Here is a 19,019-nt window from a genome sequence, read left to right as displayed (position 1 = left end):
AGCGATCCAGATTGAGAACAATTACCATTTTAAGAGTAATAGTTGCAGTAAAATTGAGTTCAGGCTCAACTTGTGCTGTCATAACTCAAAGTAGTTAATGATATCAACATAACTAACCTTGGGCAGTCTTCTTCATGTCATCTACCCACTCCTTAAACTTTGACAGGTAAAGCACTGTCAAAAGACGGTCATTTTGACTCTGTAAAGTATCGGCACTATGGCCTCAGAGCACTTTTATCTTAGAGCACTGACATTACTTTATAAAACAGAGTCTGTACATGTGACACTATGAACCTGTAGTCAGAGAGCGAGAAAAAAAAAATGGCCAATATGCTTCATGGTTGCCCTCCAACCAAGAGATTGCTTTCTCTCTCTCTCTTAAAATAAACTGCAACAAACTGGTATGGCAAGTTTTCTTCCCTCTTGTAAGAACTTTAAAATAAGTTGTCTACTTGGCAGCACAGAGGCCTTAGGGTGTTTTCAATTTCATTTTTATGGAATTTGATTTCTGTCAGCCAGTAATATGTCACCATTTATTGTCCACCCCATCAACTCTTGACAGTTTTATAAACTGTTATTTAAACAATGTCAGCCTCTTGTATTGCCTATGACAAATATAACACAAATTGAACATTTTTTTTTTCAAGAATAACACACCAACACTTGCATGCAATAAAACAAGGTGTGGGGGGGTGGGAGGGGGGGGACGTCATTCCCCATGATTCCGATCTCTATTTCAAGTATGAGCATTCCAGACAGAAAACTGGTACCATTGCAGGGCCTCTGCAGTACAGCTGATAATTGTTCTTAAATTTAGTAGTTCAAGAATGCAATGCAAATCACATTTAATGCAAATATATTTAATGCATCTAAGACCTCATTCATTTCAATATTTTGTACATGCACAAACTGTCCCATAGTATACAGAAAGTAAAGGAACCTGGGTCAATACTATGAAACCTTATATATAGAATCCTCAATTCTCTTTTTAGTAACCATTGTGATTTCAGTTAGGATCAAATTTAGAACATTGCACATGTCAGATCTTAACTGATATTTCTGTAATACAGCCCATGAACTAGTTTAATGTGTTACTGGCTCACAGAACTGAAACTACAGATCTTGATGAAAAGGCCTCTTAGCGCTGTGCTATGCTGGATTGAGAGCAGCCTCATTAATAAGGGCTGGCTGATCTCCCTTACCTCCCTGAGTTAGCTCTTATCTGGCACCATCAGCTGTCTGGATCCTCTACGCCACCCTCATATTTTCATTCTCCACCTGCAGTGCAGCGGAGCCCCACTCGCTAGAGGTGGGAGAGGGCGGGAGATAGACACCATCAGATAAAAGCCAGACGAGGAGGAACATCTCCTAACACTCCTATTACTTCTATACTAAATTAACCCTAATGGAAGAGAAGCATCTATGATGGAGAGCTGAGTGAACAAGTACTGTTCTGATTTCACATGAAGGGGCACACTTTATAACGTACTTCTATAAATGACTCAATGTACTCAACTAAAACAGTGTGAAGTTTCAGAATTACAGGGAGTAAACATCCTGCAAAAACATACATCTTATGAATCTGTACTTTATTAAGAAGACTTTCTGCATACTGGCATCAATATGCGGGTAACTGACAAATAAGGATGTCCAAGAGGAAAAAAATAAATAAAAACTAGCTTGCAACATGTCAAGTTCTTAGAAATGTAAAATTTGTATTGGTTTCACACATTTCTGAATAACTTTGTCAAAAAACTTTTTACAAATATTGAACAAATGTTTTGATTTATTAACTCTAAAATGTGGTAAACCATCAAGTAAAAAGTAAAAACTTCCTATCCTTACACCTTAAATTTTCTTGGAGTGATCCCATTTAATGTGTACCTGAACTAACCATGCCATGTTAAAGGTCAAGTTATCTAATATTTTAAAGTGACTTACTTTCTGAACTTGACACAGTCATAAAGGTTTACAGGGGTCCTACTTGTGATATAATTTCCCATTTTATGGTTTTCTTGTCAACAAAATGGCCTTCTAAATGTTGGTTAGACCACACTGGCCTTCAGTTGAGAAATATTAATGTTTTAAAATCTATAATGCTTTATCTTCTTTTTAAAAATAACAATAAAAGAAAATTATGCCAAACTACTTAACCTCTTCAACTCTGGGGCATTTTTGGGCTGCTGCCGGCAATTTTTCACACTCAAATTTAAAACCTCACCATTTACACACACTGTAGACTAATTGCCAATAATTGGTCAAATTTTTTCAGAGTGGACTAGAAGCTCAATCTAGGTAGGTGGCCAGACGTCCTGTTTTTTCAGGGACAGTCCCGTATTTATGCACTTTTTCTAGTGTCCTGACTTATTCTGAAAAATCATGTTTTGTCCCGTATTTCCCCTCTCCTAAAATGTCTCTATCGCCTATGCAGCTTTCTCAGTCATGTGAGTATTCTAATCAAAGGTAGCCAAGGATACGGCTTGTAAAACCAATAAAATCACACCGTGTTATTTGAAGTACATGATTGGATTAAACTATCCAGTCACAATCCTCTATCATTAGATGTCCAGTTAGTGAACTGATTGAAGAGTCAGTTTGAAAGAGCACACAGATGAAATTGCAGCTGGAAAAGTGTCAAGGAAGCGTGCATGTACATTTAATGAGTATCTTCAAAAAGAGTACATTTCTGAAAAAGGAGTCACAGACAGAGCCTAGTAAAGTGAGGTGTGAGATTTGTGGAGGCCGCACCGATATCGTGCAGCATGTTAATACAAAAAAGTATGTGGATGCTGATAAAAGTAAGTGTGCCACACCAAGTGTTAGTGATTTTTTGTGAAGCAAAGTTCAGAATCTGACAAGGGGCACGCAATTGAAGGACTTTTTGCTTATCATCCTGTTGTGCACGGCCATAGCTTTGCACATTCATGACCTGAGGAAAGTCTTGCAGGCCAGGCTGGAGGAATCATTCATACCCTCTGACATTAAAAAGCAGTTGGAAGCCCTGGTTGAAGCTGGTGGCATGCGAGCGGATGATTTCTTTTGTGCAGTGAGAAACTTTTATTCAGCATCGGTGGATTACCTCCAAAATTGGAGCCGCTCATTGGAGAACACAGAAAAACTTTAGTGGGCCCTACTGAAAGACATCCCAGAGTGGAAAGACATGCAGAGCAGCCTCGAACACTTCTACTCCAGAATCCCCGCTCTCAGTTTGATTGACGAAATCACGCTCTTTAATGAGTGGGCTTGCGCGAAAAACATTGTCACTCGTCGCATCACTGAGTGGAACATGAACAAGACGGCCGTGTCTGAGAGATGGACAGACATTTTTCGTGAGCTGGAGAGCAAGACCATCAACTTTGGAGTCTTAGCCAAGGTCGTGGAGTTTGTTTTATGCCTGCCTGGAACATCTGCATCTGTGGAGCGTGTGTTCTCATTAATGAACGCAGCATGGACAAAATCTCGACTGCACCCTCTACTTCACATTGATCTGCGCCTAGGTAAGGATACATCAATTAAATTTTTGCTGGGAGGGGGCTGTCCCATTTTCCACAAGCAGGAATCTGGTCACCCTAAATCTAGGTGTCATTAGAAAGCTGAGATCCTCCCCTTTGCAATGATTTATAATCATTCATCAATACCATTTTATCATTAATAGTCGATAACATATATTTCGATGATTTGTTTAGCATGCTTTTCATGCTGGACCACATATTTTCTTCTGGACATCAAAGATATAACATTAGATTATTCACACAAGCAAGCTGGCTAATTTTTTTTTTAGAAAAATGCCTAAGGTAAAATCAGATATAAAGTATTTAGCTATTTGGGGCTTACAGCAGCAGTGATCGGTGCATTAAGAGACATTTGTCTTTGATGTCTTACAGAAATTATATTTCACTTTGTGATCCTTTTGAAAATCTTTCTCTGGTATTAGGGCAACAAAATAACTAAACTGTTCAGTCACATTCCTGAGAATGAGAGCTTTCATTTGATGTTTGATTTGTCTATTTATGTGCTATAAAAAAGACTTTTAAATTCATATTAATATTTCTACCACATGACCTCTAGGTGGCGCTGATTTGCGACGTGAATATTTTCAGGCCTTATTTTGTTATTTTATGTAACATAAAATGCAGAATTGATGGTTATCTATAAAAAGTTCAGATTCTAAGCTTTTAAATTATATCCCATATGTCTGTTTTTGGAGAAATTAAAATTTTAAGCGTACATTTTTTTCGTGACATAGCGAGTCCGAAGAGTTGAAGAGGTTCAAGTTTTTCCCAAAATGTAAGCTTTTAATAAAAAAAAATTCCTTCGTTACAGTCTCAGGATGGCTATGGCATCTTGACATTTTTTTCATTACCCCACAAAAATATCCAAATTTAAATTCAGAAAATGAAAACAAGATCATCATAGAAGTGCATCCAAATCATTGCCCAAATGAATCCAAAGTAATTGTTTTTCAATGTACGGTAATTTTGTATGGATTAATAGATACAAACACAAAAACATTATTCACTGAGTTCACTGACCCACACGCAAATAAGCTTGTTCATTTGAAAAAACTAGCCTAATATTCAATTTCAACAGCTAAAAAAAATCTCAGCATTGTTTAGAGCAGTGCACACTGCAAAAACAAAAGAAATCACGATACATCTTCCAAATGGCCAAATCAGGCAATCTGTGTTCAGAATTAAAGTCCCTCCTCCTCTACAGAGCTGTGCTTAAACAATAACGCTGTATCCTGATGTGAGCAATATCATTAACCTTTGCAATTCAAACCCTGGGACATAGTGAGATGGAGGCGGTGACCCTGGAGCAATATGTCACCATCAGGGTCCCAACTGCACAAATATCCTGAAATATGGCCCCATCAATGACTCGTGTGTATATAACACTCATGAATGAATCCCTGGAGAAATACAGATTTAATTTACTTCACACTTGAGTAAATCAGATTTGTTACAAAGAAAATACTTTGAGTCCATATACACAGGCTGATCTTCATATGAAAAAATTAAAAACAAAATTGGTATCAGCATCTCTATTTGCCATGCTTTAATGAATCGAACATTACTTATGTGTTTACTGATAACTTTGCTGCAATTTTGAGATACCCTGAGTGTGTGCCCCTTAGGGTGCTTTCACACTTGGTTCGATTGCTTGGACTGAACTAGATTTCATTTTCTCCCCCTCCCGCTGCCCCCACTGGTCTCTTTTCACATCATATTATTTTGGTCAGAACTGCAGTCCGATTATGTCATCAACGGGAGTACAAGTGGCAGCTGTTTACCACTGTAACTAGGTAACAACTCGAGAAGACATCACTGTGTTAAGTGAAGTATAAAAGTTTGTCTTTTCGGATTTGCGACGAAAATTTGCCATGCACAGAAGAACATTTGTGTTCGTCTGTCGTGGATGCATTGAATGTGCAACGATGTGATGAATATTAGCGTTTGTCAGCCGCAAGCCCACGTATGTGTTGCAAGGGATGTGAAGAATGTGAGCTGCTCTCTGAAGGGGATTTATTTGGACAAAAGCAGATGTGAGAAATGCATTATACCATAATAATTGCGATTGTGCGCAAATGATACGTCATCACAAGCAGTTCACTTTTGCGATTTGGTAGGACTGTGTTTATATCAGCAGCGAACCATACCAGAGTTCACATGAACCATAACCCAGACCACCTTTTCAAGTGGACCCGGGTGTGGTTTGTGGGTGTGCACCCGAGTTCGGAAAACTGCACTCACATTATCCAAATGAACCGAACTTTGACGTCATTCGAACCCAGGTGCGCATCAAAAGTGCTTGTGTGAAAGCACCCTTATTTATTTTATCCAAGTTGCAGAAATGCACAAGTTGTTGTTATTTTTTTATTTTTTTTTGGCAGATAGTGTGTTTAAACAGAGTGGACAATTTAAAATTGCATATAAAAGACACTACAGGTACAAGGTAGTTCCCCATGAATGTATGCTCATCTCAAGTTGTTTACAATGTACCGATTTAATAGCGAAGTAATTAATATTTCTGCTAATTATTTTCATGTTTAATAAAGTATATTTCATCCTCATCTTTACTGAATCCTTGTTGTGTTTTTCTATTACTGTTTGCAGTGCATGCACCTACTATTTTAGTATTACGGTTCACTTGCATTTTCCACTTAGACTGTAGATTAAAATATGAAAATCCATTTCTTTATTGAACTCGTATCAGCCATTTCAAAAGATTCACATCTTAAATTGAGGTGTGTAGTATACAGTAATACAAACATTAATGTGTAGTGGATAAAACACTTGAATAATCATGTTTAAATATTAAAACAAGAAAGTTGTTTATCTTTCTCAAAGCAAGTAATATCGGTTATAAATGTTTCAACGAATGACAATATCAATATGAAAATAGCATGTTATGACTCTGGCTCTGCAGGTTTAAGATCTCTGAGTGATCACAGGCAAATCATGAGATTCATCTCGTGCAGAAGAGAAGTGTCAAAACTGACACAAAATGTTCCTCCAAAAGTTGCCTGCAATTTTAGGTTTTAACCACAGATGTCGATAGAGAGCAAAGTTCCGTAGTGCAGCTTTTGGTCACAAGGGTCCAAGCAAGGACAATTCCATTCATTCAGTTTTTTAGGGGAACTATTCCAGATTTTGGATTTTTCATCATTACTGCCCATACAATGAAAGAATTAGTTGCGGTTCCGGCCAGGGGGAGCAGGGAAATGCTAACAGCATGTATGAGGTGTAGCATGACATAAAAGCTCCACACCTCCCTGCTGTGTTCGGCCAGTGGCCTGGAACGATGGCACAGGTATTATCACTGTACACCGAGGACAGAAGCTCACCACGGCCTGCCAACTTCAACAAGCCAGCCGGGTGCAATGACAGCATCCCCTATCAACATGGCTGCAACACACTTAATCACCTTATTACTGTGGCCTGAACTAAATGGATGCAAAATGGGTGAATGTGGAGGTTTGTGCACCATGCTGGCGTTCACACGGATGCTGTACTGTAGGTCTAAAGGGTTGGCTAGAAGATACTATAGGGGGCTGAGTTTAGGGTCAGTGGATTAATTAAAAATAAATCCTGATTGAGTCTTTGTTTCTAAATGGTATTATTCACTGAGATTTTACTTCACATTATGATGTGGTTTCTGGTTTCCTTATTTGGGAGAGCAAAATTTAGCAAAAAGGAACCTCTTAAAACATCTTTTGAACACTCTTGAACTTTTGAACTGTTACATTTGACTCAGAAAAATATAGCCATAATCTTCACCTAATGTGAGGCCAACACCATGAGGATAAATTTAGTATTGCACGATAAAGAAGAGCAATGTTATGTTGCTGTGCTTAATCATACTACAAATAAAATAAATAATATTTTCAAATAATTAACTAGATTATATCAACATGCTGATTAACATTAAATCTAGTTAAATCCCCGTTTCCACCTGGTATTAAGATGTATTTCAGGTGTAGTCAGCCCTAAATACAGGTCTAAATGGGGTCTGAAACATTTTGTGATCGGATCACAAAAACCACATACGAATGTTGTCAAAATTGCAATCACATTTGAGGTGTAAACACTAATCCATCCTGTACGCATCCCGGCAGTAGTGAAGTGACACCCTTCACCTGTCAATCAACCACTGCCCTAAAACAAATGTTTAAACTTTGCAGGTTACTAGCGGCTTTAAAAGGAAATAACCATCCGATCGAAACATTTTAAAAAGCGGATACATACACAATCACGAGAGCTTCACGGATATTCTTTAGTGTGTCTGATATCAACACAAAAAATAATTAATTCTGCTTGACACAAAAACAGATAATTCTGCTTGACATACTGCGTTTGTGCTTAGATTAAATTTCAACCGCATCTGGTAGAAACAGTGTGCCGTTTCTTTCGAGCTTTCTGTCTTTTCTGACTTTGTTGCACTTTAACATCATGCAGTAACACACTGGTATAGTGATTGATGTCATCATGAAATCAGAGACCTTCCCTCCAAATCCGATCACAAGTGGTCACAGGAGGAGCATTTAGGTGACCAGGTGTAAATAACGATGTGTCTCACCTGACCACATCTGATCCGATCACCCAAGACGCATCTTAAAACCAGGTGGAAACGGGGTCTTTATGTACAGTAAAGGTTTCTGAAGTGCAGTACAAATGGTACTGGGTAACTTAAAGCAAATATATTTTCATGAAGTTTTACAAATAAATACGTTCCATGAGTATAATCATTATACTTTGCCACATCTAAAAATTTATACATTTCACCGCATTAGATAACAAAATATCAAAGCAAGCTGCATCGGCAAAGAAGCGATACTACGCTACGATACTAGGCCTTTTCTTAACCGCTTCAAAATTACATTTAACCAACTGGTCCCAACATAATTTTCAGTGGATGTATAAAGTCAGTTCCCTCAATTTCAAACACAGGTGCACCTAGCAGAGTACTGTAACTACAGGTGTAGTTCATCACATTAACCATGGACATTTTCCACTAACATTTGACAACCAGAAACTGTCCAAATACTTTTGTTTCATAATTTTATACAGCATGGCTATTATTTTATCTTTAGAAACTTATACTAACATTTTTGTGAAATGTTCTGCTTGAAAATAAATAACAATGGTTTAATATTTTGTTATCTAAAATAATTTCATTAATATATTTAAGTGTGTCTGAAGTGCCCAAACAGTTTTTGGCGCCACTGTATATTTGTATATACCATTAGATATAACTTATTAATTTATAGTCTGCACTTGACATGTGAGGAGAACATCCATTCACCTGGTACTGCTGGTAGTTGTACAGGTTGCTGTAGTAGGAAGAGTAGCGTGTGGGCTGGTAGAGGTTGTAATAGGAGGCATCAAGCATCAGGTCAGATGTACCTTCAGTGTGCCCTCTGTTGGCCGTTGCAGGGCTTAGCGCCAGCATGGAACGACTCCCTGGAAAATCAGACAAGAACAATGACTTGTGTGTACCCCATCTGTTCTCTGAAACATCCAATTTTATTTAATGCTCTTGATTGAAATGAGCATCCAAAATGAATCTATTATTCAGTAACAAGAAAAAGAGTGACTTTCTCTGTTCTCTAGAAGCTATTGTAGTATTCTTTGAGTAAAGGGCTGCTTGATTCTTTTTTGTTTTGTTTTTTTCACCTGGAAATCATTGGGGTTCAAGTACACTTGTGAAAATGCTTCTGTTTTCATTACAAATGAGATTTTTAGCATAACAATGAGTGAAAAGTTCAGAATTAATTTGTATTTGGTATGTCCCCCTTGTGCTTTATCGGCAGCATTCACTCGAGCTGGCATGGACAAAACTGGATGATCCATGCTACTGCGGCATGATTTGAGAATGATCCAGAGAGAATGTGTGCTTTAATGGAAGCATTAAACAAGTACAATGTCACAAATTTGCTTACATTTGATCAATGACCAAGAAATAGGGCAGAATCTTAACCAATATTTCTTATTCATTTTACATCCATTTTTGTTTAAAATGTTTCAAAACCCTAAAAATGTATTCCCAGCTTTTAATTTGATTTTAAATCCCAACTTTTCAATGTGGACTCGTTTGACCACTTGAACCCCACTGTAAATGCATGTAGAAAGCACTAAAGTTTCTGCTGAAAAAGACGAATCTGACATCTCACCTTTATAAAATACTTAACACCTCTGTCTAATCTCATTCTCAGTTCAATCAAAAGGCAGAACTGACCCTGCTTACAGCACTACCTACAAGTGACATTTATACATTATTATTGCAGAAAGATGAAAAGTACTTTTGTATATTCAAAGCACTATTAATGATTGACTATTATTATATTAAAGGAATAAAATCAGCTGCTTTTAGATAATGGCACAGATCCAGTAATATCCTCAATGCCTGCCCATGGCAAGTTTTGTTATTTTGTTTCTCATGGATGTCTCAGGATGTGCTTTATACCATGTGTTCATGGTCATTGTTCACTTTATCGCTGACAAAAACTTCTGAATACCACTAGTGACACTTGCTTCATCTGTCAGCAGCCAAAAAGACTACTGAGTACAATCACAAGCCTTAGGTAGCCTTGACCTGTTTGGTATTCAACTCCTTGCTTAGTCCTATCAGAGCACCGAGAACAGGATGTCTCTCCCGCTCATCGAACACAACGGCCCTTCATGAACAGACATCAAAAGACGCCACGGTTTGGCAAGGCACAATCACCATCTACGCTGATAGGCACAATGTGCAGTCATCCCCTTTATGAGAATAGAGGGGCACCTCTCTAACTGTATCGTGTTCTGAGAGGGTTGGCAGATTGGAGAATTATTGGGTAGGTACAGGATGTCCATAGACATGGTTCATTTTGTTTTTTCTTTGCCTATCAAAGTCATGGATAGTTCAGGGGGTCAAGAAAAGGTGCTTATCTTTTCATGTTCCCAGTGACAAATGCCTGATTCCTGGAAACCTCCCACAGAGTTGAGCATAGGTCTTATTTTATTAAAGGAGGGTGTTGATTGATAGACAAATTATGAGAATGGAGAAAAACTGAAGGTCAAGGACAGAAATATGAGCTTTTTTTTTCACAATAATCCTATCATGCTAATACATACACAATAGCATGTTCTCCTTATAAACACAAATGTTTAATGTATTTGACGGGTTAAAGGAATAGTTCACCCAAAAATGAAAATTTGCTGATAATTTACTCACCCTCAGGCCATCCAAGATGTATCTGAGTTTCTTTCATCAAAACAGAATTTACGACTTTTAGGATTTCATTTCAGGCCGCCTCCTCTAAACAATGCAAGTGAATGTCCTCCATTTTTTGACGGTCCAAAAAAGTAGATTTAGTCCAGTCAACAAATAAAGGTCTTCTGAACCCTAACGATTGATTATTTTTAGAAACAAAACAATACTTATATACTTTTTATCTACAAATATTTGCTTCTGTACATCTCTGTGACGTGCGCTCATGAGAGGGATGACGTAAGCTCGTTGGTAAGGTCACGCGTCACGTGGAGGAGGAGTCAGGAAGCGCGTCATTGTTTACATTGTTTTTTTTTTATTATTATTATTTGGAAATGATTTTTTATTTTATGTTGTTTTGAAATTGTTTTGGACTGTTTTGGTTTGTGAACAGCACAAGTTTCTCTTGTAAACAATGACACGCTTCCTGACTCCTCCTCCACGTGACCTTACCAACGAGTTTACGTCATCCCTCTCATGAGCGCACGTCAGTAGGTTTGTTTTTGAAAGTAATTTTTGTATAGACTCATACCTTGAACTCTTAATTACAAAAAAGCTATTGAACATTTCCACCAATGTAACCTCGTAAAAAGGTACAGGTTATTCAAAACATGCTGACCTTTTGTGACAAGCCCCTTTAGCATGGCATATTGTCACACTATACAGGGTGATGGCCCCGATATACTTCATACAAAATGGTGTGACCAGGTGTGACGTCATTCAGAACAAAATCTGGCCAAAAAGAAGGTGTTTTTGAGTTAGTTTTGGTGGTTCGTAACAGCTCACCAGGGCGAACTTTTAGGAAAACTTCTTTCCGGCTGCTAAACACATTCTTACTGCCATCACTAGGTGTGACGTGAAGTTCCACCTACTTTGAGGAAAACAACATTTTCCAAGACCATGTCATGTTTTTTTTTGTTTGTTTTAAAATAGTCTACAAAAGGAATCAAATCTATTCAAATGCTCTTAAGTGACTATTCACTCTGCAGTTTGATCCGCTGTTTCACTCATGTGCCATCTGGAGCGAAAGCCATTCACACATCTGCCCAAAGTAAGATATGCCTACCATTAATTTTTTGTCTGTATTTTGCCCATTAACACTTTTATACAGCCATCTTTGCAGCAGTATCAGTGTCACAAAAAATTACAATAACACACACACACATATATATATATATATATATATATATATATTATAGCCACGTATAGAATGTTAGCTCAATAGCTCCGTGAATTTAGAAAGTAAACAAGACATACAGATGCATCTCAATAAATTAGAATGTCGTGGAAAAGTTCATTTATTTCAGTAATTCAACTCAAATTGTGAAACTCGTGTATTAAATAAATTCAGTGCACACAGCAATTCACTATCTCAAAAAATTAGAATATGGTGACATGCCAATCAGCTAATCAACTCAAAACACCTGCAAAGGTTTCCTGAGCCTTCAAAATGGTCTCTCAGTTTGGTTCACTAGGCTACACAATCATGGGGAAGACTGCTGATCTGACAGTTGTCCAGAAGACAATCATTGACACCCTTCACAAGGAGGGTAAGCCACAAACATTCATTGCCAAAGAAGCTGGCTGTTCACAGAGTGCTGTATCCAAGCATGTTAACAGAAAGTTGAATGGAAGGAAAAAGTGTGGAAGAAAAAGATGCACAACCAACCGAGAGAACCGCAGACTTATGAGGATTGTCAAGCAAAATCGATTCAAGAATTTGGGTGAACTTCACAAGGAATGGACTGAGGCTGGGGTCAAGGCATCAAGAGCCACCACACACAGACGTGTCAAGGAATTTGGCTACAGTTGTTGTATTCCTCTTGTTAAGCCACTCCTGAACCACAGACAACGTCAGAGGCGTCTTACCTGGGCTAAGGAGAAGAAAAACTGGACTGTTGCCCAGTGGTCCAAAGTCCTCTTTTCAGATGAGAGCAAGTTTTGTATTTCATTTGGAAACCAAGGTCCTAGAGTCTGGAGGAAGGGTGGAGAAGCTCATAGCCCAAGTTGCTTGAAGTCCAGTGTTAAGTTTCCACAGTCTGTGATGATTTGGGGTGCAATGTCATCTGCTGGTGTTGGTCCATTGTGTTTTTTGAAAACCAAAGTCACTGCACCCGTTTACCAAGAAATTTTGGAGCACATCATGCTTCCTTCTGCTGACCAGCTTTTAAAAGATGCTGATTTCATTTTCCAGCAGGATTTGTCACCTGCCCACACTGCCAAAAGCACCAAAAGTTGGTTAAATGACCATGGTGTTGGTGTGCTTGACTGGCCAGCAAACTCACCAGACCTGAACCCCATAGAGAATCTATGGGGTATTGTCAAGAGGAAAATGAGAAACGAGAGACCAAAAAATGCAGATGAGCTGAAGGCCACTGTCAAAGAAACCTGGGCTTCCATACCACCTCAGCAGTGCCACAAACTGATCACCTCCATGCCACGCCGAATTGAGGCAGTAATTAAAGCAAAAGGAGCCCTTACCAAGTATTGAGTACATATACAGTAAATGAACATACTTTCCAGAAGGCCAACAATTCACTAAAAATGTTTTTTTATTGGTCTTATGATGTATTCTAATTTTTTGAGATAGTGAATTGGTGGGTTTTTGTTAAATGTGAGCCAAAATCATCACAATTAAAAGAACCAAAGACTTAAACTACTTCAGTCTGTGTGCACTGAATTTATTTAATACACGAGTTTCACAATTTGAGTTGAATTACTGAAATAAATGAACTTTTCCACGACATTCTAATTTATTGAGATGCACCTGTATTAAACATTTTCTACTGCATACCGGTAAATATTTCTTTAAATCAAAAAGCTACTTTTACTGACCTCATGTGTACTCATAGAATGAGGAATGAAGTCATTGATAACAAATTTTAATGTGTTTAATGTGGCCGGTGTCTGAATGTTTGCAAATAGTATAACATTGTCGGCTATAATGGGGCCTTAAGCTGTTGCAAAGTGAGCCTGCTGTTTATTGACACTGTTTACTAATTTGAGAAGAATAGCTAATTCAAGATAAAAAAAATAAAAAAATAAAAAAAAAGTCATCTTCTGCAATATATTTAAACATACTGTGTTTAAAATGTACTATACATTATTAAATGTCTTTCAGCAAAAAATAAAAACAGTAAAACAATTGTAAAAACAAAATTCATGAAACGGCAAAAATGGAAAAGGCAAGAAATTATTTTTTTACTATTATTTTGGTGAACATAAATTGTTGTAAAAATTACAACATATATAAAATATCTGACATATATGAAAGCATCTCTTTCGCAAGCACTTGACCCAATCCTACTAATGCAATAACTGTCTTCTTTCTTGCTTCTCTGAACAATCTGCAACTTTGTATTAAAGCACTTATCTTATTACTGCCTCCTTAGGATGAGTCACTTCTTTTGTATCCTCATTTGTACGTCACTTTGGATAAAAGTGTCTGCTAAATGAATAAATGTAAATGTACATATAAATAAAACTTGGGAAATTTGTTCCCTTAAAATATCAATGTCAACATTTCAGCTACAATCTACCATCTTAATATAGTTGAACCTGGTCTTAATATATACTATTCTGGTTTAATTGTGTTCCATTATTTATCCAACAGATGTTTCAAAAACATGTTGATGACCAATTTTTTTTGTTTTGTTTGGAGGATAGAATACACACACAAAAAATATATATATCTTAATATTGTATGCAATTCAACTTTTGACAGAAACCCTTATAGTTACTGAGATATAGCAATTGATTAGAAAAATTGACAACTGCTCCGGATTCACCTATAATGTTTTTGAATACTAAAGAGGGACTTTTTTTCATTAAATATTAAATATTATATATACACTACCGGTCAAAAGTTTTGAAACACTTGACTGAAATGTTTCTCATGATCTTAAAATTCTTTTGATCTGAAGGCGTATGCTTAAATGTTTGAAATTAGTTTTGTAGGCAAAAATATAATTGTGCCACCATATTAATTTATTTCATTATAAAACTAAAATGTAATAAAAAAAAAAAAACGTTTTAAGTGCCCAACATAGATGGGAACTCCTTCAATACTGTTTAAAAAGCATCCCAGGGTGATACCTCAAGAAGTTTGTTGAGAAAATGTCAAGAGTACATGTCTGCAAATTCTAGGCAAAGGGTGACTACTTTGAAGATGCTAAAATATAACACAGTTTTGATTTATTTTGGATTTTGTTTAGTCACAACATAATTCCCATAGTTCCATTTATGTTATTCCATAGTTTTGATGACTTTACTATTATTCTAAAATGTGAAGAAAAAAAAAAATTTATAATAAAGAATGAGTGTTTCAAAACTTTTGACCAGTACAGTGTGTATATATATACACAGATGCATCTCAATAAATTAGAATGTCGTGGAAAAGTTCATTTATTTCAGTAATTCAACTCAAATTGTGAAACTCGTGTATTAAATAAATTCAGTGCACACAGACTGAAGTAGTTTAAGTCTTTGGTTCTTTTAATTGTGATGATTTTGGCTCACATTTAACAAAAACCCACCAATTCACTATCTCAAAAAATTAGAATACATCATAAGACCAATAAAAAAAACATTTTTAGTGAATTGTTGGCCTTTTGGAAAGTATGTTCATTTACTGTATATGTACTCAATACTTGGCAGGGGCTCCTTTTGCTTTAATTACTGCCTCAATTCGGCGTGGCATGGAGGTGATCAGTTTGTGGCACTGCTGAGGTGGTATGGAAGCCCAGGTTTCTTTGACAGTGGCCTTCAGCTCATCTGCATTTTTTGGTCTCTCGTTTCTCATTTTCCTCTTGACAATACCCCATAGATTCTCTATGGGGTTCAGGTCTGGTGAGTTTGCTGGCCAGTCAAGCACACCAACACCATGGTCATTTAACCAACTTTTGGTGCTTTTGGCAGTGTGGGCAGGTGACAAATCCTGCTGGAAAATGAAATCAGCATCTTTAAAAAGCTGGTCAGCAGAAGGAAGCATGAAGTGCTCCAAAATTTCTTGGTAAACGGGTGCTGTGACTTTGGTTTTCAAAAAACACAATGGACCAACACCAGCAGATGACATTGCACCCCAAATCATCACAGACTGTGGAAACTTAACACTGGACCTCAAGCAACTTGGGCTATGAGCTTCTCCACCCTTCCTCCAGACTCTAGGACCTTGGTTTCCAAATGAAATACAAAACTTGCTCTCATCTGAAAAGAGGACTTTGGACCACTGGGCAACAGTCCAGTTCTTCTTCTCCTTAGCCAAGGTAAGACACCTCTGACGTTGTCTGTGGTTCAGGAGTGGCTTAACAAGAGGAATACAACAACTGTAGCCAAATTCCTTGACATGTCTGTGTGTGGTGGCTCTTGATGCCTTGACCCCAGCCTCAGTCCATTCCTTGTGAAGTTCACCCAAATTCTTGAATCAATTTTGCTTGACAATCCTCATAAGGCTGCGGTTCTCTCGGTTGGTTGTGCATCTTTTTCTTCCACACTTTTTCCTTCCACTCAACTTTCTGTTAACATGCTTGGATACAGCACCCTGTGAACAGCCAGCTTCTTTGGCAATGAATGTTTGTGGCTTACCCTCCTTGTGAAGGGTGTCAATGATTGTCTTCTGGACAACTGTCAGATCAGCAGTCTTCCCCATGATTGTGTAGCCTAGTGAACCAAACTGAGAGACCACTTTGAAGGCTCAGGAAACCTTTGCAGGTGTTTTGAGTTGATTAGCTGATTGGCATGTCACCATATTCTAATTTTTTGAGATAGTGAATTGGTGGGTTTTTGTTAAATGTGAGCCAAAATCATCACAATTAAAAGAACCAAAGATTTAAACTACTTCAGTCTGTGTGCATTGAATTTATTTAATACATGAGTTTCACAATTTGAGTTGAATTACTGAAATAAATGAACTTTTCCACGACATTCTAATTTATTGAGATGCACCTGTATATATATATATACACACACACATACACTGGTGGCCAAAAGTTCAGAATAATGTACAGATTTTGCTGTTTTGGAAGGAAACTTGTACTTTAATTCATGAAAGTGGCATTCAACTGATCACAAAGTATAGTCAGGACATTACTGATGTAAAAAACAGCACCATCGTTATTTGAAAAAAGTAATTTTGATCAAACCTAGACAGGCCCCATTTCCAGCAGCCATCACTCCAACACCTTATCCTTGAGTAATCATGCTAAATTGATAATTTGGTACTAGAAAATCACTTGCCATTATATCAAACACAGTTGAAAGCTATTTGGTTCGTTAAATGAAGCTTAACATTGTCTTTGTGTTTGTTTTTGAGTTGCCACAGTCTGCAATAGACTGGCATGTCTTAAGGTCAATATTAGGTAAAAAATGGCAAAAAAGAATCAGCTTTCTCTAGAAACTCATCAGTCAATCATTGTTTTGAGGAATGAAGGCTATACAATTCTTGAAATTGCCAAAAAAACTGAAGATTTCATACAAAGGTGTACACTACAATCTTCAAAGACAAAGGACAACTGGCTCTAACAAGGACAGAAAGAGATGTGGAGGGCCAGATGTACAACTAAACAAGAGGATAAGTACATCAGAGTCTCTAGTCTGAGAAATAGATGCCTCACATGTCCTCAGCTGACCGCTTCATTGAATTCTACCCGCTGAACACCAGTTTCATTTACAACAGTAAAGAGAAGACTCAGGGGTGCAGGCCTTATGGGAAGAATTGCAAAGAAAAAGGCACTTTTGAAACAGAAAAACAAAAAGAAAAAGTTAGAGTGTGCAAAGAAACACAGACATTGGACAACAGATAATTGGAAAAGAGTGTTAAGGATCTTAACCCCATTGAGCTGTTGTGGGATCAGCTAGACTGTAAAGTGTGTGAGAAGTGCCCGACAAGACAGCCACATCTATGGCAAGTGCTACAGGAAGCGTGGGGTGCCAAGGATCTGGAAAGCTGTCATTGCTGCACGTGGAGGAATTTTTGATGAGAAATCTTTGAAGTAGTTTAAGAAGTTCTGAACATTTTTTTCAAATTGTAATAGTAATTTTTCACGTTATTAATGTCCTGACTAAACATTGTGATCAGTTGAATGCCACTTTGGTGAATAAAAGTACCAATTTCTTTCCATAAGAGCAAAATCTGTACATTATTCCAAACTTTTGGCCGCCAGTGTGTAATAAATAAAATAAAAAAATCACCCTGGCCCATACAGACACTGGCTTTTGGACCTGACGCTAATAACAGCTTGAATGGCCCTTTTCCTCTTTGGCCTGGATAACACGACTTGCCCTTTACGCACCGAGATTTGACCAGATTCGTTGAATCTTTTAACTATATTGTGCACTTTAGAGGGTGAAATGCCTAAAATCCTTCCAATTTGTCTTTGGGGAACATTGTTCTCAAAGTGCTGGATTATTTGCTGAAGCACCTGTTGGCAAATTGACAAGCTGACAAGTCTCGAATGATTCTTGCTCTTGAAGGACTAGGCTGTTTTTGGAGGCTCCTTATACTATGACACGATTGCCTCACCTGTTTATCTCCTGTTTCACATCGCCTTGTTATTTCAACTCGTGAAATTGTTATTAGTCTTAAATTGCCCCCGTCAACTTTTTTGGAGCGTGTTGCAATCATCTGATTTGAAATTACTGTACATTTTCAAAAAAAAAAATGCAATTCACAAGGAAAAACATCATATAATGTGTAGTTGTAGTGCTTTCAATATATAAAAGGGTGAATATAATTTACAAATCACTCCTTTTTGTTTTTATTACCATTTTTCTTACTGTCCTAATTGGGGTTGTAGTTTTAACTAAATTTTATTAGGTTCATCAAACTCAATTTACTATGTTTTTTGTTTGTTTGTTTGTTTTTTTATTTATTTTTTTTATAAATTTATGTTGGTCCAACTTAATTTTAGTAATAATTAGCAAATGCCAGGTGAACAAGTGTAAAGACAGTTGCAACTGCTGCACTCAAATCAAGTGTCACTTGAAAATGAAAGTCCATCATCAATTTAAGCACAAGTGCCAATCTTCACCAAAATGTTAACCCCAAAATTCCAGCATAACACTCTATTTTCAAATACCAATATAACAGAACATGAAACATTAACAAATCTCCTTATGTTCTCATGTTTCTTTAAAACGCATAAAATAAAACTTAATTTCAACACTTCTATTTCCCTATCCAGTCCCATTCAAAGTGTGCTGGGAAATGGAAATTCCCTGGCCAGTATTATCAATAAATGAAGTTACTGTTTACAAACAAATGCTCCGCC

The 19,019-nt window shown here is 37.2% G+C and overlaps 1 protein-coding gene across 1 annotated transcript in view; it reads right to left on the bottom strand.

Annotated features, from left to right (window-relative positions):
- Positions 1 to 19,019, bottom strand: part of LOC127424699 (doublesex- and mab-3-related transcription factor 1-like) — a 52,292-nt gene that overhangs the window by 28,512 nt on the left and 4,761 nt on the right. The window contains exon 3 of the mRNA XM_051670101.1: positions 8,806 to 8,963. Coding sequence (XP_051526061.1) covers positions 8,806 to 8,963 — 158 coding nt within the window. The remainder of the gene's footprint in view (positions 1 to 8,805; positions 8,964 to 19,019) is intronic.

This window comes from Myxocyprinus asiaticus, chromosome 3 (genome assembly GCF_019703515.2).
Source record: "Myxocyprinus asiaticus isolate MX2 ecotype Aquarium Trade chromosome 3, UBuf_Myxa_2, whole genome shotgun sequence".
Taxonomy (NCBI): Eukaryota; Metazoa; Chordata; class Actinopteri; order Cypriniformes; family Catostomidae; genus Myxocyprinus; species Myxocyprinus asiaticus.
This window is presented reverse-complemented; position numbering and strand designations above follow the sequence as displayed.